The sequence below is a fragment of the Vanellus vanellus genome, assembly GCF_965231255.1.
Source record: "Vanellus vanellus genome assembly, chromosome: 4".
Taxonomy (NCBI): domain Eukaryota; kingdom Metazoa; phylum Chordata; class Aves; order Charadriiformes; family Charadriidae; genus Vanellus; species Vanellus vanellus.
In genome coordinates this window covers 78,249,760-78,275,305 of record NC_138909.1, presented here as the reverse complement: position 1 = coordinate 78,275,305, position 25,546 = coordinate 78,249,760, and the positions used below count along the sequence as shown (strand labels likewise).

The 25,546-nt window shown below is 41.2% G+C and overlaps 1 protein-coding gene across 1 annotated transcript in view; it reads right to left on the bottom strand.

Moving 5' to 3' along the window:
• The window catches only part of MTNR1A (melatonin receptor 1A), a gene marked incomplete at both ends in the record, with an annotated part of 57,536 nt that extends 34,694 nt beyond the window's left edge, over nucleotides 1–22,842 (bottom strand). The window contains one exon of the mRNA XM_082482237.1: nucleotides 22,650–22,842. Coding sequence (XP_082338363.1) covers nucleotides 22,650–22,842 — 193 coding nt within the window. The remainder of the gene's footprint in view (nucleotides 1–22,649) is intronic.
• Nucleotides 22,843–25,546: the final 2,704 nt, after the last annotated feature.

Sequence of the window (25,546 nt, the reverse complement as noted above, 5' to 3'; positions counted from 1 at the left end):
GATCTAGGAGATACTTTTTCAGGATCACTTTGGTAGAGCTGATCCTGTGTTAGGCAGGATAAGAGGCAGACTGGATGACCCCTTGAAAATCCTACAACAGCTATTTGCTCTCATCCCTCTAGAATCTGACGGATCTACTATGTTGAGAGCTACTAATATTTCATTCTGAGGGCACAAAAGACTAAGAGGTTGAAGGAAGACAGAGTGGAACAGATCAAAATTTCCAACTAGAAAAAAATGTCAATATATATTGCAAGTTCCTAAGCACCTTAAATTATTTGTTTTAAGGTCATGCTTAGATGTCCCGTTCAGAATCCAAGCGCCATTATAATGTCATAGATCACTTTTCAGCCAGTACAATCTGCCAGGGAGAAATCAGACAGCAACCACTGTGGCTATATAGTTTCCAAACTGTTGAAAATACTGATTTGAGACATTTTTCCATTCTGGATAACTGCAATACAGATGGAGTCTAAAAACACTTTCTGCTTCATACGGGTGTTAATGATACCATTGGCAAAGCATACATGTCAGGCAAATTTGGCTTGACAGTCCACCAGGTAGTAACCTCATCTCTTTTCTGAAAAGAGATGATGTTCTTTTATGACAGTCATGCTCCTGGAAATTTTGGGAGGAAAAAATTGGCAAACAGTGCCATTTACCTTAGAAGACATGACAGTGAAAGGAATCACTGGCACAAAACAGTGAAATCATTTGCTTGCTGAAAATGGTCAAATTTGTCTTTGGCATCCATTTGCCTTTAGAAACCAGAAAAACCTTGGCTGCTTAATAACATCAATAGGATGTTATTAATCAATTAATAACAACAATCAAAAACATTCAAAGATAGGGTAAAGTGGATGCTACAATTATGAAATAAAATTACCTGGAAATTAACTCAAAAACAACAAAGACATATAAACCCCAGAAAATTTAGCAGTGAAAGCTCCTTCTGAACTTTGGGTTGCAATTGATGTGCACGGCTTTGGCCTGGCAGTGCTCAAAGTACAGCATCACAAACTTTATTTTGATGAAAAGCAGCTGCCTCTATTAATAGGACTTTTGTGACAATTCAAGCAGCGGCGGATAAGCCAAAGGGGAATGCAGTATGTTGGAACTGATTTTGATTTTAGATAAATCCGTGGATTTGAGTGACTGGAACATGGACATACTAGGCACGTAAATACAGTGACATAAGAAATCTTCCAGTTACCATTGCTTAAAATGTGTCTTAGGAACTTCGTTTTGAATACTTTGTTTACCAGAAGAAGAGTCGAGTCATCTGAGCAGAAAGTGCCTTGAGCATCTGGATAGAAAATAAAATACATTTGTCTCTTCTTCTCAAGTGTAACTGGCACTGAAGCTAGTTTTTTTCCTTCCCTAGATGTTTAATACATCAGTCATGCTCTGCTTTTGTGGAGGTGTTGCAATAAGATGAAGACAGAACTATCTGACGTAACTGAAGTATTCTTGGGACTTGTTGCAAATTCAGTGGCAGTATTTTTTGCATCCTGAATATTTTCTGCTCTCAAAACCATTTGAATCCTAAATTCAGTTGAAGCAAGACAAAACCAGACAAATCTTTATAACGGCTTTTACTTCCAAGCATTCCAATGGTGACATGCGCAGTTGAGCCCCAGATCTGCAAAGCATTTAAACATGTCAGCTTCAGGAATAAGCATTGTTTGACTGGGGCATTCACATCCTTAAAACGTTTGTGTTGAAATGGAACCGCACTGAAAAAGAACACTGTCTGAACAAACAGCAACAAAAAAAGAACTCCAGCAGTGAGAACCTTCTTCATTTGTACAAAAAAAAAAAAAAAAAAAGTCATGTGAAAAAAGAAAAAGAGACTTCATCTGAGCCCCCTGTAGGGTGACTATATTTGAAAGACAGCAGGAACCAAGTATCTAAAAAGGTCCTTAGCAAACTGTAAAGCCTTGCTCACCCACCCAGGTTTTCCTGAAGTGGACAGAATGGACTGTTCCCCGGTCAGTAGTTCCCACAACACAAAACATCCCTCCATCTCAGGGACAGAAAAAGAAGATGCTGACTAATAATTACAGATCTTCAGAACTCTATGCAGGCCCATAACAGTACAGGAGGTACAGGCACTGCACACCCCTCAGCTGGAAAGTTTATCTCGAGAATACTCCTGTAGACCTCAACTGTCCTGCTGCCCTCTCTACTCCACAGTTGAGGAGATACCTCTCAGTTCTTCTGAGCAGCAGAGCCCTAGCGTGTCAGGGACTTCGATAAGGGGGTGGGGAGAGTAATAGGGGATGCAGAGCATGCACATGGATAACTCACATTGCAAAGCTCCAGTTCCTGCTACGCAACTTTGTCTTTTACCTCTGGCACTTTGGCATGTGCGTATCCGGCTATGGGTAATTCTCATCCACCCTACACAGCTCGCAGCTCTAAACCAAGATGTCTAGAGGACTGCTTGGCCAATCCCAGTGTTCCCTCTGAAGCCTCTGAAACGATGTAAAGCACACTGAAAGTGTGTAAGGACTTTTAAATGGCATTATATGGAAATGCTGGAAATAAAGACTTTTTGAAGGGAGGCCACTTAATCTACCTGATAGTTTTTAACCAAGTTCTGTTTTGACTTGAGTGGGCAGATGTCGTATTGAATAAGAAAATACCATAGCTTTGTGTGTGTGTGTTTGTGTATAAGTAACATCATCTGCAACTGACTGTCACAGCTGTAGGACCTCAGAACATTTACATCAATTAAGAATCTGTTTGTTTGATTTAAAGCAGATTAAGGAAGAAACTACCAAATTCTGCAGTGGCACAGACACCCCACTTTCACACAACAAAATGTGGGCAATGCCACTGCTACTAATATCTACTGTGAAACTCTCAATTCGGGGTAAAAAATCAGCATAGCTGAATTCAATGGGGCAGATGGCTCTAGATTTTCATCCAATAGGTGAAATATGATACTGAAGTGAAAACAACAGTTTGAGATACTTAGTCCATTTGAAATTAGGTTCGAAGGCAAATATATCTGTAAATGTATTCTCACATACTGAGAGGTCAGAAAATCTAAATATCTGCAGCCAAAGGTATGTAGGTGCTAATTAAAAATGAAATTATTATTGTAAAGGGTGCTGCTCTGGGCATTATAAAAGATGTCATGTAACAGGGACATATATTTCCCATAGTATATGATACGCACAGTTTATATACATACATATGCACACTAAACAGGCCTGTAGTCTTCCACATCTCTTACCCAACTCTAATACAAGTTATAGCTGTGACACAAATCTGGAATGAATGATCCGCAGAGAATTCCAGAATACTGCTGTGATCAGACCTCAAATAATAAATAATTGCTGCAAAAACCTGATTCCTAATTACTTGATTGCAATCCTTTTAATAGGGATCTCTTTTTTGGTGCCTTTGCAATGTTTACTAGATAGAAGCTCAATCCATGACAGGGGCAGTATAAATAAGCATGAAATTGGTAAATATTATTCCTATTGCTATGCAATTTCATTTCTGTTGTCATAAACATAAGTCTCTTTCATCTTTTTCCTATGCTTTAGAAAATACTTTTTCAAATTAGTAGATAAGGCTTACGGAAATGAAAACAAAGAAACTGCTTCCAAATTCATGGTCATGATAGTTTCAATATTTAAACCACTGCATATCAACAGAGGGACCACTCCAACACTTTTTAGAAAATCTGTTTACAGTTTTCAGCTGTATTAAATCTCTGAGTCACCCTAGCAGCTTGATTTCTGGTTTATTCTATGTGACCTCAGCTTTGCTATTTAGTTTCTTCAGGGACAAGATTTCTCAGGAGCCTGTTTGTTTTGCTGTTGCTTTTATGAGACAGAGTATTTGGCTGCTAGTCCCAGACTAAACTTTTAATACTAAAAGCATGTTAATTCTATGATGATTTTTTTTTAAGTCAAAGTCACTCATTGTCTCTTAAAATTAACATCAATGTGATAAACATAAATGTCAGTAGAACAGAAACTTTCTAGAAAGTTTTGATGTCTGCAGTTTATGTGGCAAAGACCATAACTGTAGTAGCAAGGATTACTAGCTTTTCTTTTCGTGACTTTAAAGTTATGGTGTGCCTACATTTTATGCTTTATAGCTGTCAGTAGAATTTTCACACACACATAGTCACTGTCAACTCGTTTTTCAACCTGCTTACAAGGACATAAACAATTTTATTAGAAGTTTAAAAATTCACAAGCTAAAGGAGACCTAAATTTCTTACTATAAATCTGTTTATAGATAACCTGCAGTCTTCTGAACATGGTCATCAGACATGCTGGTCTTAGGAGAAAACAGACAAAGCTGCCTGTAAATAAGAAGCGCTGTAGGCGGGAAGCCTACAGCAAGTACAGCAAAGTGTTCTTTGGCCAAACTGAGGGGCTGATCACCGATTTCACATATGTACAATTCAAAGCAATGCGAACTTCTCTGATGTGAGCAATCGTAGCGAGGAGGAAAACGCAACTCGAGCCCATCTCCTGCTTTCAGCAGAGTCCAGTATCTTCTGTGAAGATTCTGATTTCAACAGTACGGAAAGCTATAGAGATGTGGGGGAAGAGATAACAACACTTGTTTCACCTGGTAAAATAGAGATTTTAGGGCCAGCTCTGTGAGAAACATTGTGAAGTTTAGGCACTGGTGCAAGAAGTGAGAGAAGATGCATTCTGGGGCATATTAGACATTATTTGAACTGTCATTTGAGACGCAAAGAGGGGAAATATCCAAAAGCTGTATTTTCACTGAAGCTAGGCAGTATGAGGCAGAAACGTCAACTAAATGGCATGGCTAAAGGAGCTGATAGAAAGCTAAAAGAATTCACATGAGCTTTTGAACTTTGTATCGCTAGTGACTAACTCGTATGTTTAATTCGATGATCTTCATGATGTACCTATATCAAAAGAGAGGTAAATAGGGATAAGAGCTTTAAATGGCATTATATGGAAATGCTGGAAATAAAGACTTTTTGAAGGGAGACCACTTAATCTACCTGGTAGTATCCAATACCTCTAATCCAGGAACAAAAGTTTAGTTACAGTTATATTGAGAAGACCATGCTGTAGTGGAACCCAGTAGCTCAGATGAATCACAGTCTTGTGAACTCCACTAGCTTTGCCATCTAACTGATACCTCTCAAAATGGTATGTTTTGGAACAATTCCAGAAAAAATAAACCCAACATCTTCTAATGTTTAATTGTATCATCTCATCCAAAGACAGCTGTGCAAACTTAAGTAGGAAATAGCCTCAGTACAGGATTATAAAAGAATATCTAATTACACAGTTCATTTCAAGGTAATTTTTTGAATGTGTATTGGACATATTCTCTGAATACTTACTTTTGTGAATGAATGACATTTATAGGAAGGGTATTTGGAGAAAATCTCAAGTGTTTTCTTTTGAAGTTATCATTCTTGTAACATGCAAGCTACGTTTTCAGAATTTCACAAACTGCACAAAAATGGTTTTAAAAATGTACAGGAAGATCAAGACTGAATTGCATACTGACAGACTCATAGACCACTCCCAAAAGAGAAGGGAGACTACCAAACTTGAAAGTCAGAAATGAATACATGTCATTATACATACGGAATACACAAAACAGTCCACACAACTGAGCCTCTATACAGACACGAGTTTTGAAGTAATGGGTCACAAATGTGGAAAACAAAATCACAATCTGTCATATTCAGAATAGATGACTTACGCAAAGATAAATTCACAAATTTCTGCCTCAGCTCTAAAGTACTACAGAATAAATCGCACATAAATCTTGGAATTCAGAGAAACTTAGTATCCTTCACTGCATTTACAGAATGTATCTCTCAAGCTTTAGAAAAAGGACTGAACCAATGTATTGCATTATTATGGATACTCATTTAATAGAGGTAATAGGTTTCCCTCAGATAAGGTAGTCTGACGTTGTGCTTGTAAGATGTGAAGGGATCCAAAAAGCCTCAGGTGAGATGACCTTAGTGGAAGCAACAGTCCAGAATAAGGACAGTTCTTAATACTTTTTCTTGAAAAGTTCTACAGTGCCACTGAAGCTGAAAAGCTTCCTTTTTGCTAAGCCTAAATATGCTAAACTAGGCATGCTCTGAACAAATGCATCCATCACTGAAATAAATCTAATCGTGCAGTGTCTGAAATTCTTTGAGGGGCTATGGGCATTCCTGAGCATTGCACATTTGTAATGATTCGTATACTCCTTTAAAATACACAAGTTTCAGAAAAATGGATTTTGGTCAATAGACTCAGAAATACACCCAGAAAGGGAAGAACCATAAGTAGTGTGAATTTGTTACGACAAATGTTAACATTTGCCCTAAGGCACCCTCCCAGCTACAATTTCTATTAATCTTGAAGATCCTAACATAGCTATTAAGAAATATGAAAAGTCTGTGCACTTAACCACAAACATTTAAGATCAGATAATCAAATAGGTGGTGAAAACAAATGAACTATTCTGGATAAGGAAAGTGGATATTAACAAAAAAAAAAGAAGAATCAGCTAAACTGGGCACACTAGATACACAGTATTACACATTTTTTCATAACCTTTTGGGGATAAAGTCAGCTGTGGAATAGTGGAATACTTTTACAAAAGAACTAAGAGAATTCAGAGACATTACAGGTATCCATGCAATAGCTAAGGACATGATACAAACTCAGAGAGAATATCAGGAGGCACTGAAGAAAGCAGTGACAGAAAATAGCAAGTTAGATCAAATAATATTGAGGACATAGTGAAAGAAATCAAAAACATTAAAAATATGTTCTCTCCATGGAGAACCAAGCCAATAGACAGAAAAGCTGTGCTCATAGTCTGGTACAAGGACTCTATATGGCACAGAGTTGCTGTGGAAGATTATATTCCCTGCACAGATTTTTCAGATAAAGAATCACTGACTGCCCTGCTGAGAAAAAAGACTGTTCCAGAATGAAGCAAGGAAATGTCCGTGGGAACATAACAAAGCATTCGAACAAATAAATTCAACAATAGAACTGGGATGCTACACACAAGCAAGTATTGTTCAAACACTGAAGTCCAAAAATGGCTTAGGAACTGGGCTTTTACAATACTAGAACCGTTGCTGTAACAGGAGACAAACAGCAGTAACATAAGAAAGAAATAGATTCTCAGCTGAAGAGAAATTACTTACCATTGCATATGCCTCAAAGAAATATCAACAAATATCTAAACAATATGGGCCAAAATAAAACAGACTGCAGTCAATTCCAGACGATATTTAATTTTCTTGGAAAATACTACTTGGAAGCATTACTTCAGTTGAAAAAAAATTCATCTTAAAGTCATTCCTATTTCAGTTTGTATGAAAGGGAATCAAAGAGGTCACCCTAGTCCTTTTTCTTCTTCAAATATATAATTAACTCTGCCTATAGCGTTCCTATCCCTAACTGCCTATTCCATCTGTATCTTAAATCAGCATGTGGTCTAATATATTTCTTGTTCTGGACTAATTTTTTACATAATCCAAGTCTCATTTACAAAATATTACAGACTAACAAAACTTCAGTTTTGTGGCCAGTAGGTGGAGGGAGGTCATTCTCCCCCTCTACTCTGCACTCGTGAGGCCACAACTGGAATACTGTGTCCAGTTTTGGGCTCCCCAGTTCAAGAGGGACAGGGAACTGCTGGGGCAAGTCCAGTGAAGAGCAACTAAGATGGTTAAGGGCTTGGAGCATCTCCCTTATGAGGAAAGGCTGCGAGAGCTGGGACTCTTTAGCCTGGAGAAGAGAAGGCTGAGGGGAGACCTTATTATGGCGTACAAGTATCTAAAGGGTGGGTTGAAGGAGGATGGAGCCAGGCTCTTTTCAATGGTTCCCAGTGACAGGACGAGGGGCAATGGGCACAAGTTAGAACACAGGAAGTTCCGTTCAAATACACGGAAACACTTCTTTACGGTTCAGGTGACAGAGCACTGGCACAGGCTGCCCAGGGAGGGGGTGGAGTCCCCTTCTCTGGAGAGTTTCAAGACCCGCCTGGATGCAGTCCTGAGTGATGTGCTCTGGGCAATCCTGCTTTGGCAGGGGGGTTGGGCTAGATGATCTCTAGAGGTCCCTTCCAACTCTGAAAATTCCGTGATTCCATGATTCAAAAGCCCTGAAAAGTGAATATCTGTGAGATCCTTTGGCATCTGTGGCACCCTCAGTTCCAAAGCCAAAGGCCTCGTGCCTGATTAGGCTTGGACAGAATCATCTCCAGGGAATACACAGGTCCTTAAAAGAGAGTCATTACTTTTAAATACAGCTGAGTCCAGATTTTTCTAATACTAGAATTTTGAAAAATCTCATATGGTTGGAAGTTTTTGTTCCATACTTAGAAAGGCCTTACTTCTATTTCATTACATACTTCTTTCACCTATTTTTTGCTGCCAATAGTTTGCGTAATGTCTACACTATTACTGCTCAAAGGGCTTTACAGTGTATCAATGAAAATAGTTTAGACTCAAACTATTAATAGTTAGCTGTATAAGTAAAATTCATTGGTGACAAACGAAACTTGCAGTGATTTTTTTTCTGGATTCACCAAACTAGCAAATGGGAATTTCAGGTGCCTGTGAGTTTCAGCTTCAAAATTATTCTACTGTTTGCTCCACTTAACTGAGACTAATTTCAAGACTCATATTAATCCCTTTTTCCACAGCCCCTCCTCTCAGAACAGTGCCAGTACATCATGAAATTTTGAGGCAATGCTGAGTCATTAAAGTAAGTAATCTATCTGGACAATTAACAAACCGTTAGGTACTGGTTTCAACAGCTTAGCTCCAAGCAGACTTTTTTTCAGTGGCCATAATCCAACCAAGAAATTGAAACAGCAAGAAGTGAAGAACACTCGTCCATAAATCCTTGTAAGGCACTTGCAGAATAATACTGTATTTCAGATGGTTCAAATTTATTTTTTCTCTACTTACTATAAAATTCTTATCTTTTGAAATTGTTCTGACTGAAGTTATGTTATTGCTGCACTTTCTTTCAGGAACTATTAGTAGTAGTTATTAACTGGAATGCCATCAAGCCTATCTACCTGTGCAGAAGAGACTTACCATCATAGCTGAACATTCCTGGTATTTCGGAATGATTTGTAAACTGGGATTTGATGTAGAGGCAGAATAAATATGAAGTGCTAAAGTGTAATCTTTAAAGTAATTGTTTCCTAAGTGTAGTCACAGTATAAAATGACGTAGGGTTTGATGTAGAAAATGCATGTAGAAAAAACTGCCTAGGGACTGCAAAAAGCAATAGAATCCAATGGATTTAGCTATTTTCTGCACTGACAGGTTAAAAATCATGACATAAAGCAAGACCTATGAGGGGATCTAATGAAATGTGATGAATTATAAGATTTGGCTAGGAATAAATATGGAAGTAAAGACATGACAGATGGAAGGACAAAAAAAAAAAAAAAAAGAGAGTAGTCATTAAAGCAAAAGTCCCAGGGAGAACAAGAAATAGAGGTCACATGTACACAAGTGCTCAGAAATTTCGTATTCAATATATTGACACAGACTGAAAGAGAAAGGTCACTTCTGAACTTTGAGTATGGATATAGAATCAATGAAGTCTACAGAGGACTGGGAAGACGGTTCTGGAAGACAATAAGGAAAAGGGCAATTGATGCCCTTTTGTTAGAACTTCCAACAGAAGATTTTTTTAAGTCTGATCCTCTGAAGGAGCACAAATAACAACATTGGAGAGTTTGCTGCCATTTGCTGTTGAAGACCTGGAAAAACAACCTAAAGCTGCTTGAAAACTCCAGAGAAATAAAGGGCAAGAGAAAATGACAAAATGAATAATGCCCACTTGCATTTATTATTCAGTACTTTAGAGCATGCTGGATAACACGCAGTTTTTGTGTTGAGCAGCAAAATGTTTCACTACCCTTGTCAGCTAATGAACAGGTAGAACTGAATCAAATAGATCCCCTTAATACTGCAATCCAAAATGGTCAGAAGCCTGGTGGAATTAAGATGTTCTGAACACAAGAGCAGGTCCTTCTGGAAAGCCTCCTTGTGACAAGGATTACGATGGGGTCTAGTACCATGCACGTCCATCTCTCACAGGTGGTGCAAGGGTATCCTTGACGTAGCTGTACTGTTCTGCATGGTAGCTGAGGAGAATTCCAAGTTGGAGCTAAACCCTAAGTTGAATAATTATTATAACCAGCAAATTAATTTCAGGGAAAATAAGTCAGGCTACTTATCAAAATCAGGGTATTTATCAAATGACACGAACTGAAAAAAAACTCAACCCAAAATGTTCTGGACTCTCGAAGGTCCAATTTCTTTTCCAGGAGTAAGAGAAATAAAAGAAAGCAAGAAAGCACGAGAGAGAACAGCACCATTTTGAGGTTGCTAGCGGAATGACACCCTGTGGACTAAAATCACCTTGAATGACGGAAAATTTTCAGTGAGGCCCTTTCTGTCCGCCATGAGTAGTGAAATTACTGCAGCTGTAGCCACTGGGTTGGGGGATGGGGCTTCTAATCCTGAGAACAGTGTCCAGTACAACAGAGTCCAGCCCTGAGTAACCATGTTGGTACACATGCAAAGAAAGCAGTAGCTTACTTCTAATAACTAACTCCACACTTACACCTGTGAGAGGAAGGTTGGGTTTAGGATTACTGCCTAATTAGTGCCCTACTATAGCTGACATTAATCTAACTTTTCCAATGATACTGCATTCCTAACTTGTCCGCTCATCCGACTCTTCCCTTACCTCAGTAGAGGCTCAGAGTTTCTCAATACAGAAGGCATAATACTACTTTCATTTACAGATGATCGTTAGACAATCTTTTATTTCCAGTATCATTCCAATGTACTAAAAATGTCCACCTTTTACTATATCTAGAAAAAGTATTTGGTCACATACTACATTTGTGCTTATCATGAATATGCAGAAATGCTCCTACAAAATAAATTCTTAAAATAATGTTAATAAATAAGACTTCAGAATGGGTTTTAGCTTACATTAAACATATACTGGAGCTGCCACCCAGTGTTACTACTGGAAATTCCATTTACTTCATTGGAATACCTGTATAAGAGAGTAGACCAAAAAACGACACAAGCAAATTCACAATTTGAAGATTTACTTGCAAGACAAGCAAGTTTCATGTTTTTGAGTAAAGTAAGCAAACATTCTGTCCAGTCATCACAGGGAACGGTCAGCAATCCAGAAGACAGAAACAGCTGAAACCTCTGTCAAATTGGAATCTGATCAAGAAAGCTTTCTGAGTAAACATGGGGACGGGAGATAATATGAATACCTGAATATAAGCAAAAGATCTTAGAAATCAATTCACTGTTTTGGTGGTAGTCTATGAAGTTATCTCTGCAGAAGAAAGATGTGGTCAGGCAGCTAGACTCCAGTAAGCATTCTGGCAGCAAAGCCCTGTCACTGCAATAGCTTGAGAAAAGTAAGAGAAGACCCACTAGAAAAGCTTACAGCGAACGGATGCATCACTACTGTGACAAATGGGATACCCCAGTACAAAACAAGCACCGACAACAAGCAGATTGCAAGTTCTACTTCCGCTAGGTTGCTTCAACTTAGCTTATTCGCTGCTTCTTTTTTCCATTCATACTTCCGCATTTACATGCTTGTCAGATTCAGCCTTATCTTTAGGGCACGTTTTAGATAATGATTGCTGCAAGCAGTATTAACAAGGTGCAAGTCCAAGCTTTGTACGACTGTATAATCCCCCCTAGGTTGTCACTAAGTACGCATTAGATATTCTTACCAGGAATAATTGCAAAAGCAGCACTCAACCTCCTTTTAAAATGCTAGTATTAGTAATGCCCCTAAGAACAGTGCAGCGTCTCAGTATTCTATTATTACAGAGTGCATAAAAAACAGCTTTCACAGAATATGCAATGGATCCCATAAGGGAGAGACCCAAGTCAATAACAACTCTAAAACAAGAGCCTTTCAGACAAAACCTGACAGATCTACCCTCAACAGAAAAATGCAGGGGAAAAAAGAAAAAAAAACAACTTCAGGAGCAAACAATTTAACAAGGATAGTACAAAGCTATTCTTCAATACAGGAGTGGTCATCTTCATGCCATCTCCAGCATAATCCCCAGTGGGTATGGATTGTCCAAAGAACAAGTCCAATAATATGATGAACAGAAGCAGGACAAATTCCTAGGAACATCCAAAAATAACTGAACAGAAGTGGGTATGTTAGGAAGATACAAAATATTGCTGGAGGAGAGCATTTATGAACAATACAAGTATTATGCCATAAAAAATATGAAAATCAAGGCAGGTTTCCAGCAAACAAAATGTTCAGATTTGACAATCTTATCAGGCACTGCAGAGATTCCCAGTAGTGAGCCACACTGAACGGGCAAGAAAAAAATGAATCGGAAGAGCTGCAAAAACCAGGAGTAGGATTTATACAAATTTTTAAGAGAGCTGCAAAAGAAGTGCCCAATTATTTGCTAAAAACAATGTTCAAAAACCTTTGCTGAAAGAAAGTGCAAGAAAATCTGACTGCATTTTGAGCACTACATTAGGTATTTAATATATGCTAAGATGCAAACTTGGTTCTGCTGTCTTCTCCATACTTACCAGTATAGAGAGGAGATCAAAAGCTGTTTTATCCAGCCTGATTGGGATTACTGTGTTAAGTCTGTAGTCCTGGACGCTTACAAGCAGAATAGTTAGAATGAGCTTGGCCAGTGAAAGCTATGTATATGTGACCCTCTGGTGCAAAAATACCTGTGGAAGCTGTTTCAATAAGCATGAATTACAGAAACATTGAAGCTGTTCTAATTTGTACCAGGAACTAAACCCACCACCTATGTCTAGGTGGAGGAAAGATAAAACATTACTGTCCTTTCTTCCTGTCAGATATGCTGAATATATGAGAGATCCTCATTTTTAGAGAGTGTGTATATTCACAAGCAATATACAAAAATATTTTACAGAGTGTGTATATTCACAAGCAATATACAAAAATATTTTACAATGTGCCAGTGGATGCTGCATTATAAAAAAAAAAAAAAAGAAAATTGAAAGGTACTTTCTGCAAAAATACCCTAATAGTTAGAGGAAATGCTTCTAGATGCATCTATATCTGTAAATTCATAAACCAACGTATACCACAAAATGGAACAACTTTTGGTACGAGTACCTTCTACAGCATAGTAAAAACCAGTAGGATTTACCTATGCTCTGATATAAATGTGGTTCTGTATATCCTCAAAACAAGACATAGCCAATACTATGAAAATCCCTAGCAACAGGTATTAGAAATGTGTTACATCATCAGGAAGGAAGAATAAGATGGGTTTATGACGCACTGCAGAGATTCTCAACACTACAGATCTTTAGACAAAAAAAAAAAAATCAAGAGGAGAGCTGAAAAGACAGTGGTCGGACATAGGCAGATTGATAAGAGAAATGTCCAAAGGAACATCATACATAAATGTGATGATGTTGTATTTGGCAACAGAACCACCAGACAATCTGTACAATGAGGCTATAGCAGCAAAACCCTAATTCTGCAATTTATTCTGCTTAATGAACATATTGAAGAACTACAGGTTTCTAGAAAGCAGAAGAGGACAAAGATAATATCAAGGATAAACTGACGTGATCCGACCAGACAACTAGTACAAGCAAACCGTCCTTGACCCAAGCACCATAACAGCCATTTGTTAAACAATAAAAACCCCAAACCGTAGAAAGAACAGCATTGCAGTAGATGGTCTTCTGTGTTTTCTTTATTCCCAGGGGTGTTCTTGAAGCATCGATTCTCAAACTTAATAGTTTATAAACCTACTGTATATAAAATTGTATGCGGTTTCCCATGATGCACCCACTGCAGGATACACAGATCAGGCACTTAGAGTGCAATGACCCTGATCTGTAATCAGCTTTATTGCAAGGATGCCAGTGATCCAACAAAAATCCTGCTCCGACTCCAAAGTTTGGTAAAGACTTCTCTGCTTACCGCACTTTGGGTTTAAGGCTGTTAGCAGTATAGCAGCCTTCTTACTGACGGGCAAGCATGGCAGTCGAAAAAGTGAAAGGAGACAGGCACTGACCTTGGCAAGAATTTGCTATTGATTTCAGTAAAACTAGGATTTTGCTTTTAGGGAAGTTATTTCCAGAGATGAGGCATACTCCTGGGGGGAGCGCTCTCTCTCACAGAAGGGGAAAGGTTATTTTGTAAATAGACTATTAGAATTTGATATCCATCTTTTTTGGACTAGCAAAATGACAGCCGAGAGATTATGTTTTTATTCTCGTCTCTCATTACAAGACTAGAGAGATGTTAAGTAATGTTAAGTAACATTGGTACAATAGCAAAAGCATAAAAACTGTCAGCAAATACATTTAGGGAGTGAGAATACCCTTCCTGAGTTGACATAAGGAGAAAAAAACCTATAACTTCAGGTAAAGGGTGATTCTGAAAAGATTTATATGAACACCTACTACACCTGGAAATTAGACTTGATTATCAAGAAGGTCCCTTTCAATCCATTGTTCTAAGTGAGAACTGATTCAGTAACACAGATCTAGGGAAACTGAGGACATGTAATATGGAATAATGGAAATGTGGGGAAGAACCTAGGTTTTGTAAAGCAAATTGCGATTATGTGAACCCGCATGTTAGGTGCGGGCATTACAGCACGCCGGTAGAAGGGAAGGCAAACCCCAGAATTACAGAGCCAGAGATAATCTGGAGATATACCTTCAATGTAAGAAATTACTGTAATTAAGACAGAACTTATTAATGCAAAATACACATAAACTGTTAATAGAAACAGCTGTATTTTTTCTTTTATAGGCCATTATTTCTTCATCCAAAATGAAGCAAAAATGCAACCGAAGTGATTCCTTCATGTTTATGCAGACTTCAATTCTTCACAATATGTAAGTTCCACCTTTTCAACAATATCCAATCTCAAAATAAGCCTCTGGATACTGTCACTCAAGAAAAAAAATATCCAAAGTGCTGAAGGAGGATAAAAAGGCATTGCAATTCTTAATTTTATGAGTGACTTTGTGATGTTTGACTGAAGTGGCAAATAGTGGCTGTTAATAAGGAACAATCACATGAACAGGTACCTTCCTTTCAATGTCTCTAACACAAAGATGTCCATACCCTAACTGCATTGGGCTAAGAATACTCTTTCACCTCTGAAAATGAAGTCACTTCTTTTGTGCCCAACACAGACAGGGAGAGGAAAGTGTCCTTAAAGATCAAGTAAGACTAAGGAATAGAAAACTGCTCATCACTCAGTCTGGCAAACAGGAACAAATCAAATGAAATCCATAGCTACTACCAGGGGGGAGAAGAACATTCATGCTTCTTCCCCAAAACACGCATGAAAGTAGGTATCTGCTGAAGCTTCTCTAGGGTGGGACTGGATACCAATTTTCAAGGCTGATCGCTGTACTCATGCCCACTCATCACTTTGGCCAATGGCTATAGAGTTGGCTGTCATGTGTGGCTGAATAACATAGTACTGACTGTTGCGCTACAACCCCACTGGGCTAACACTCAGGTGCAGCTGAAATGGCAGACTAGCAATAGTTGCCGACTGACCTCACACAATACCAAGCACCAAGGCAGGAGCTGACCTCTGTCAGCACAGGGACAGAACACCTCTGCTTGGTAATCTCTCCTTGAAGACCAGTTAGTTTTGCTAACCTTGCATCTGCACCCCAAAAGCAAAGTCAAGGTGATACGACATAAATAGACCTTATAAGTTCAGTATCACGTGTAAAATCACATATGCATATCATGAAGAATGGGGTTTCTGTAAGCCTAAACGGAAAAATTACATATGCTACCCAAATTCCACACCAAAAGGTAGCTAAATATTCTGTAAGAGTGTGAACAGAATAATAAAATACAATTAACCTGAAACCATCCATAAACCTTCCAGCTGCTTAGTATGTATTTGAATAGAGTATTTCAGTGCTCGGTCACACAGAGCCAGGTTTGAAATCAGCTTCTCGTATTCTCTCGTTTTAGAGAGCAGGGGACCTTCGGAGTTAGTGGAGATTACAGAGTCTGAGTGAAGCATTGAAGGACTTCCTTAGAACTCTAGCAATGGAAAAGATGAGGAGTACCACACAATAAAAAAACAAACAAACAAACAAAACCCACAAACCCGCCCCCCTAACAACCTAATTCAAGTCCCTAACTTGAGCATAGGGCTCTGAGATAATAAAGAGTTGCATTTGTATGACCATCAATAAGGCAATAACTATTCTTCAAAAAGCATATCTAACAATATGACCTGGTACTAAATTAGATCATTTATAAAACGAAAAGGATGAGCTGAAAAATCTTTTACTTCTGGTGCAAGGTGTCTCTTCAAGGAGGGGGTATAAGTTTGCCTTCTCTTTATAACAAACTTAATTTAAAAAAAAACAAACAACAACAAAACTATAGGACATGACACTTGCTTGTCAGTTATTACCATGAAACTCTTTAGAAACTACAGAAGTCACTATTTAAAAGCTGTAAACAGACTTCCTGATTATACCTTAGTTTCTGCTCTACTTGAAAAAGAAAAGATTAGGGAGTTAACAGCATGCTTATCATCTGAATTTAAGTGTATTGCTAAAGGTTTTTATATATTTTATCCATTCTTAAAACTAAGTAAGAAGATAATCAAACCTTTATTCTGTCATGTAAAGCAGGAACCTTGATTATCCCACTGAACCGTAATATTGCCCATCTTTGTGACTTCAGGAAGGCTAGATTTTGAAAGACGACTTCTTTAGTAGCAATATTTGTATTATTGTCCTAAGCATTACTTAACTACATGTGTTAAGTACATGTTTATTTGTTCATTAAATAAGAAAACATTAAACCGTTAACAAATTGTGTTCTGTTATCCTGAAGAATTCTTAGTAACACTTGTCCTCCTGAAAGAGAGGTTGGTAATTGTTTCTCAGGAGTGGTAAACATGGAATTTGAGGCAGCTCATGGATGCGAGTAGAAGAAAAACTGCCAACAGCAAGGGTGACAAGGTCCTTATCGAGGTTGCAAAATTAAACTGTGATGCATAGCATTGAATTGACACTGCACCATTTTTCTTGCCCTAGGAAAGCAAACCTCATTGTACAACCAGAACGGACATTGTCACATCAGCACTGGATGTCTATTGTTGGTAGCATTTTCTGTCACTAACCTAGACTTGCTGATGATGTCTTATGCTAGAAAGACATGAAGTATCTGTGTTATAAGATGACAGAAAAGTGGATAGTGTAAAAAGAAATAGAAGAAGAGAAAAAAGTAGAAGCAGATTGGAAATTGCTAATGAAAAGATTAAAGATGAAGAAAAATCTTAATGAGAAAAGGGAGAACCCCTCAAAAAATAACTTAAAAAGAGACAGCAAATAGCATAGTGTCTCAGAACCACTGTCTACTGGCAGCAGTAAACTAGAAAAAGCAGTGCCTGTAGAAACTTCAGAATGTAGAATCTTGCAGGAAGAATGAATAGCTGAGTTTGACAGACATATTTTTAGGAATAGAGTATTAATTATTTGAAATATTCATCTCTGTCTTTGGTCACTGACAGCACAGTGCCATTTAAACAGTCTTCTGAAGTAAACCTTTGATTCAGTAAATTATTCAATCAAAACCAGTGTGAAGAAGAGCTTTATTTAAACTATTTTTATGATCAGTTCTGTTCAACAATTGGCAAAGTTCAACATCTCCATTAGACATTTTCCCTTCTCCCAAACAGCTTACCATTTTTAATACTGGAAGTTATTCATGTCTGAAATAGTGTTCATTGCCATCAGCATCTCAGTTTTCATCAGAACCCTGAATTTGTGCTACAACTTCATCTTCTACAAGTTATCTCCCTTGAGTCAAATATTTGTCAGGCTACCCATTTTCTCTCGGGGCACAAGAAGTCGTCCACGGATCACCTGTGACAAAAACAATGATTCCATTAGTCTGAATTCACAACAGGAGTTTCATTTATTAGATAAAACAGTCTTTAATAGAGCATTTAACATTTTCATTTTAAGACTAAAAAACAAAACATCATCAAGAACAATCATATTCTGAAAAGGCTGATGAGATCTCCAATCTGATTATCAAAAGAATTCTGTTCTTATATTTAAAATTTGTATTTTAGAAAAATGCAGAGGAACACTTTTCAACTAGATTCTTACACCAAAATAAAATTCTTACTGATAGACTCCATCCCCCAATTCTGCAATGTCTGTACTATTCTGCAAATATTGTATAAAAAAAAAAATAATTAGCTGTGTTCCTTAATTCTTCCATAAGTGACTTGATTGATCTTACAGATTTCGACCAAGGATTACTCTTGAATTTGTTATTCTTTTGAGCACCCGCAGAACTCTTTGCAGAACTGTCTTGACCTAATACAGCTGGAGGCAGATTTAGCATACGAACACTGGGTTTTCCCTTTTTCATTGCCATCTCGTTCATAAAAGGAGTTAACACACATAGTTAAGTTTAAGCATGTGTGCAGACCTAGTGAAGTTAACTCTCTTGCTGCTCTCTAGGGCCCTGGGGCCTCAACGTCAGACTTCCTCTCTGCCTTCTTCACTAGTAAGAAAAAAAGTTTTAGCCACAAAACATTTGAGCCAAGGACATGGGAAACTAGGAAAAAGTACAAAAACCCAAATGCATCTAGCACAGAACGGAGACGGGTGAGAAGGGGGTGAATGCAACTTTCTGCCCTGACCTGGCAGGAGCTAGTTACCAGCTTGGCACCAGTCCCTGTGTTATCCCAAGTCGCGTGAGATGCTAGCAGACAGGACAGGCACAGAGGGGTGAAGGCGAGACTGCTGGGGCTCTCCTCTTGCCTGCTGGAGGGAGCAACACAGGGCTCTGTTGGAGGGGTAGTCAGGGCACCTTTGGACCTCAGCACATAAAGCACCCAGGAAAAAGCAACCCACCAGGCCAAGAGAACGGTTTCAAAAAGAAGAGAAAGAAGAGCAAGAGGTGTAATAGCACTCGAGAGCTTTCTTCACTGACCTGAAGAATGGCCCGGTCCTGCAATCACTAAGTACCCAAATCCCCCTGTCACCAAAATAACAGGTCCATGTTAACTGACTTTTTAATGTAACCAGCAGTAGACTAACCTCCATAGTCAAAGACTTACAACTGCTCCCTCACCTTGTTCTTGATGCATTGTTTTTCTCGGTGTGGGTAACAGCAAAGGCATAAGGATACTAGCAATCACTGAATTTGTGTGTAATATTAATCACTTTAAATGATCTCTTCAGTTTTCTGATGACAGTTTCAAGTAAAAACTTCACTTGTTGCAACAAGTACTAGTAGTTCTTTGATCCACCTTCCCTAAGGCTAGTGATTTCATCCTTTCAGGGTGGAACTGTTGAATGACACTTCTGATATATGAATATTAGTGATGGAAAACAAGACACATTAAGATGATTTACACTAAACTTCTTTTTAACGTGAGCTATTCTCATTCTTTTTAAAATTAATTATTAAAGAAAGCACGTCAAGTTCAAGCTGCATGAATGTGCCATCAAGATATGGACATTAAAATCCTTATGCCTTGAATGTTTCCCTTGAACTTTATTTCAAAGTCAAAAGATCACAGACATCATAAACCAAATTCAGTCTTTGTGTAGGCCAGCATTAAATTGCAGCTGTTCCCATCAGGACTGAATTGGTGTCAGGCACCTGTTAGATTACAAAGTCACCATAAAAAAAAAAAAAAAGAAAACAGACCAGAACTAGGAAACTTATTACAAGTCAAGTACATTAAATAAAAGAGGATCCTACCAGTTGCATCATCAGCTTCTGTGTCTAGAAGAGCATCTACTGAAGCCATGCTTGTGACTACGAAGGAGTCTGTAGTATCAGACACTCCTCGCTTGCTGAGACAAACTTCTTTGAGATACTGACTTCTCTGCTTTGATCAGTGTGTCTTTTACTAACCTTCTGACTGTCAGGAAGGTTACACCATTTGTTGAGAAGGTTTTTCTAGGCTTTCCTACTATTCCCCAATGCACTTTTTTTAATCATAAGTCCACAGCTTCAATTGGTAGTTATCTTCCAATAATATTTATATAATAGAGAGTGGGACAGAGATGCAAGATGTTTTCCCCCACCAAATCCACCTTTTTGGCAAAGTGTTAAATACTCCTTATTTCTGTTAGTCCTCTCTTGCAAAGAAGGAAGAAAGTCTTCAGTGAGATACATTTTCTTCAGGAGGTATCTTCTGTTCCTCCCTGACCTTTTTCCGGTGGAATTTTCATCCTGTGTCCTTTTTCCTCAATAAATGTGCCACCAAAACACTTATTAATATAGGTTGTTGTAAATTCAGAAGTTTCTTTCTTATTACAGGTATGTAAAATGTTGTAACCATCTTTATAACTAAAAAGTTACAAATTAGTTGTATGTATAAATCAGATTATTTTCAATGCAATATCTTCCTGAATAATCTGAATTAGTGTAAACAAGACTTGGGAAACTCTTTCTTCTTCATACTCACAAATATTTGGCCAGGGTTTTCTAAATACTTATGCCTTGTCATAGATTTACTCGCCTGTGTAACTCCTTCTTAATTCAATGCCAAGTTTAATGGTGGCGCTCACATAAGTAAAGTTATGCCCAGGCATAGGTTTTTGCAGGATTAGTTGAAAACACTTTATATAGCTTTATGACTTTTATTATGTTCCTTCCAAAGTTTTCTTTTAACTATATATTAAAAAATTCTTTACTTTGAAGAAAAAACTTTAAAACTCTAAAAACCTGTTACCGTATTTGTTCCTAAAACAGGCTATAAACTATTTCCCCATCTTGTACCAAGTATCTACTTGTTTCAATTAATCCTTAATTTCAGAGGGTAAACCAGGATCTAGTTCATGGTCCAGTCTAAAATAATTTATGTTCAGAGCAATGCTCTATTCTCCTAGCTGGAAGAGATAACCGTTGCCAGTTTGCTGCAGTTCTTAACAGCCACTATGACAGAAAAGGCAAGAAGGAGAAATGCAGTAAGAGTGAGCAAGTGAGCACGTGTCAGGATTCAAGAAGGATTATGTGAGATCTGTAGTAGAGAATATGCGCATGCATAGAGCTCAGTGATTCAGCTATCTTTCCAGAAAACGGGAACCACGTTTATTTCAGACTTATTACCAGACATGTCTGTATTGCAAACTCCCCACAGAAGTGCTGAAGTAGATATTTTGGAATTAAGAGGGAGCAGAATATCACCCTTTCCCCTGGAGTAACCCCAGCAATAGGCCTCTCTCAACCCTTTCTCCCTCCACCAGACTATCTCCCAGGGAACAAGGGTAGTCATGCACTGACTTGGACTTCTGGAGTCTGATTCTCCCCAGCTCCACTGAATGAAATTTCTGTCAATGAAACCAAAAAGAGAATATAGCTTTTAGAATTTACATCAGTGGCAACCACAGGGAGAAAAAATAAAAAAAGAAGTCTGTTAGTCTTTGTTTTGATTCTCTGTGTTGGCATTCCACTATGGCTGAATAAATCCGAAACATACACTCCATTTGAATTACCCGATTTAACCTTCAAAAGTTAAGCATGCCACTGTTGGCTGGAGTCTGATATTAGCCACCTTTATTAGACTAGCTTATAGCAAAGCCCAGGCTCCAGTTCCCCCTCAGATGAATTTTAAACAACTAGCTAATGAACTTGGTGGAGTTTAATAATAAAGAATCTGACAGCCAGTTGTGGAAAAAATAAAAGCAGCATCTCAGTCGTCATGGAGTGAAATTCTGCTTTCATTAACAATGCAGCTCTCTTCACATGCTCCCATATTTTTTTTTTCAATGAAAGATGCATAGGGGTTTGAGTGCACAGATTTGGTACACGTGCGCAGCAGCTGGTCTGACATGATAAAGCAGAATGAATGTGAAGAAGTTCCTGCCTGTCTGACCAATAATCCACGAACTAAGAGGGATTTACTCAATAGACCATCACAGAATCTATCCTGTCAAAATTAGACTTAATTTTTTAAGAATGTGGCTAAATCTGTTTTCTGTCAGCTGTTTCCCATTCCCCCAAAGACCCAGATAGCAAGTAGGAGGCGAACAAAGAAAATGAAATTACTGTCTTGGGTTGTGGGGTGGGGGTGTTTTTTTTTGGTTTTTTTTTTTTTTTTTGAATCTTGCAATGCCTGTAACAATATTTGCTTGATTGGAAGCTCCAACTGTAGTATTTGTTACTGGAGACATCTCTGTAACTCAAAGAAAATCGATCAGAAGAACAGCACCCGGCACGCACAGGCACACACTGGCTGCCACAGCAGCATCCCCCACTTCCATGCCGAAATTCCACTCTTAAGTCTTACTTGCCGTTCTTTTCTGCTAGGTGGGAACTGTCGAGAGCTAAAAATAGCACCGCGATTCGGTGGCGGGCGCTAAAAATACCCTTACCCGCTCCATCACCGACTCGGTACGAACGGTGAAGCCCTTGGCATCTGTCACAGCCCGTGACCGCCGGCGGGGGATGGTGGCAAAGCGCGCCCAGCCCGGGAGGTGCGCGCCCGGGCAAAGTTTTACCGGCAGACGAAGAGGCCACGGCTCTTCGCCCCGCAGCCCCGGGAACCCCCGTCCTCCGGACACCCCCCCCCCCACCGCCGCCCCTTACCCGCGTTCCGCAGCTTCTTGTTGCGGTAGACGGAAAGGATGACCAAGAGGTTGCCCAGCAGGTCCACCACGATGGTGAAGATGAGGATGGAGGCCAAGGTGTAGGTCACCCAGGGCGGGCGGCGCGGGGTGTCCTCGGCCGGCGGGTCCCGCGGGAGGACGGTGCCGTTCAGCTCGCTCCCGTTCACTCTCATCCTGCCGGTGGGCAGAGCCGGGGCGGGGGAGGGGGGGTCCCAGCCGCCCTCCGCCGCGGAGCTGCCCGCCCTAGGGCGGAGCGGGGCTGGCGGGAACGGGCGCTCCTCCCATGGCCTCCGCCGCTCCGGCTGAGAAGTTTCCCCGAAGTGTGCATGTGCCGCGGCGGGACACTTTTATAGCCTCCCCCGCTCCGCCCGCCGCCACCGCCGCCGCCGCCGCCGCCAGGTGACACCGGGCCGCCCCCGCGCCGGCACGTGCGCGGCCGGGGCTTCCAGCTGCCGCCCGCCGGTGGCGGCGGCACCGGCGGCGCGGCCCCACAGCGCCCCCCCGCGGCGGTCCCCTACGCACCCGCGCCCGCCTTCCCCCATTCATGCGCCCGCTCTCCCCCATTCATGCGCCCGCTCTCCCCCATTCATGCGCCCGCTTTCCCCCCATTCATGCGCCCGGCCGCTCCATTCAGCGGCGGAGGCGGAGGCGGGAGAGGGATCGGTGGGGTTTTTGCCGTCTGCGGGTATGTGGGCTATTTTTAGCTCGCCGTCTCTTAATTAGGCGCCCGCTGGACTCCCTCCCCCGTCTTTATTTAACATCGCACTCGCCTGGTAACGTGAGCGAGGCCAGAAGATCCCCCCCCACCACCACCACCCCCCCCGCCACATCGGGGAGCGGGTCGGTGCTGCTATAAAAAGCTCCTATCTGCGGGCGGGGGCGGCTGAGGACCCGTGTCCCGGGAGCACCACGTGCTGCCGCTGCACGGGGTGAGGGGGAGGAGGGGGGCACACCGCCCCGCACCCCCCTCTTCCTTCCCAACCCCCCCACCTCCCTTCGAGCCGCAGCTACGAGCCCGGCGGGGTCCGGCTCCGCCGTTCCCCAACAGCAGCGCGGGGGGAACAGCCATTGCCCAGCCGTGAGGAGCAGCGGGCTGAGTGCATGGGGTGCCCCCCCCAACCCCCCGAACGGCTGTAATAACGGCACCGAATCTTCTCCCTGGCGTGGTATAAAGCTGTTTAAAACATCTGGGCAAACCGGGCGCTGGGGGCTGCCGGCGCAGATGGCAATTCCCGCTGTGCTCCGCTAAGCAAAGGGCGGGGACCGGCTGTGCCCCCCCCCCCCCCCGTACACCGCCATCCCGTCCGAAACAGCTCTCGGAGTACTGCGGCTTGGGGGCACCCCAAACCTGGGGTTTGGGGGGGGAGGAGATGAGGAAGAGCGCACAGTGGGGGCGCGGGGCTCCTGCCGGGGCGGCGCAGGCTCTGCGCGGCTCTACGCGGGGCGGGAGAGGCTCCTGCTGCCGCCGCCGAGTACCGCAGCCCGGTTACAAGTGTTCTACTTGTAATGGCAGTCCGTGGTGATGAGTAATCAAAGCCGTCGTTATGAGCGGTTAAAACCCGTTATGACCACCGGTGGCTCCCCTGGGCCGGGCTGTGAAGGCGGTGGGTGTCGGGGAAATCCCGAGCTCCCCATGCACCGCGGGTTTTCTTGCACCACCGCCGGCAGCGAAGCACGGAGCGCAGCGGCGCAGCCTTCCGCGGCTGCTTGAGAGCGGTTTTTTTTTTTGCCGTGGGCAGAGGGTGGAGGTGGCGGTGGTGAGCACACCCTGTCCCGTCTCCTCGTCCGTCTCCCCGCCCCCCCCTTGCAGGTGATCTTGCAGAGAGTGAAAAACGAGCGTGTGTCCTCGTAAGTGCATAACAAATAGGCTATCAAGCTGTGGGAGAAGATTAAAATTAGGGGAGCCAGTGTCAGGGAGCCATCAGATCAAGGACAGGCACGCACAGAGACAAGCAGAACTGCCTGGCCCTCAATAGACCTCATCAGGTGTTTCATTGGACAGGAAGGGGGTGCCCAGAGAGAGTTGTGAAGTTTCACAAGGTCAGATATTTTTAACCAGAAGGTAGAGTGGCCATGATGATCAGCCCAGAATTTTGCTTCGAAGAAAGGGAGTCTGGTCCATGAGGAGAGTGCTGTGGTTTGTCTCATTGCTGGGATGTTCTGCCACACGTTTGCAATTTAGACCCACAGGAAAGGGGAGACATCACTCAGTCCCACTTTAGTCTTGTGACAAGAGTGTACGCTGGGCACAAAGGCTTCTTGTGCTGGTGAGAGCAACGCTTTGGGAATGGAATGATTCCTGAAAAGGGGAACTGGAGACGTCCTCTCAAAATACCTGAGAGCTAAGCGTGACCCAAGGGCCACGATACACTGAGAAACCTCATGCTATTGCTCCATATGCTAACTTTGCTTCCTGAAGGGTGGGAGCTGAGCATCAGTACACAGGTCAGGCTCCAGCGAGGACTACCTTCCCATTCCCCCCCTGGCCTGTCCTTCTCTCCCCTTGACAGAGACACACTTCATCCTTGAAAACATGCTGCCTTTTAATGTTTTACAGGTGTTTACTCACATTTTGGAGAGTTAGAGACTTTAAGATGCCACCCAAATAGGCAGGCTGTGAAAACTGCAGAGGAGCAGCTCTGACAAGATCAGGCTAATTCACACCGATCAGCATTCAGAGTCAGTCAGACAGTCTTAGCGGCAGTTTGTCTGGTACTGTGTGTTACATCCTCCAGGACTGCTCTCTTTCCTCACTTTCCTCAGTAAGTGAAGTTAAATTCTACTTTACATAAAAGCAGGGTAGAAGTGATCAAGGCATGAGAACAAGGAATCACTGAGGCCAGTCACCCTCTATTGTAATAATTTAAATCAGGATTG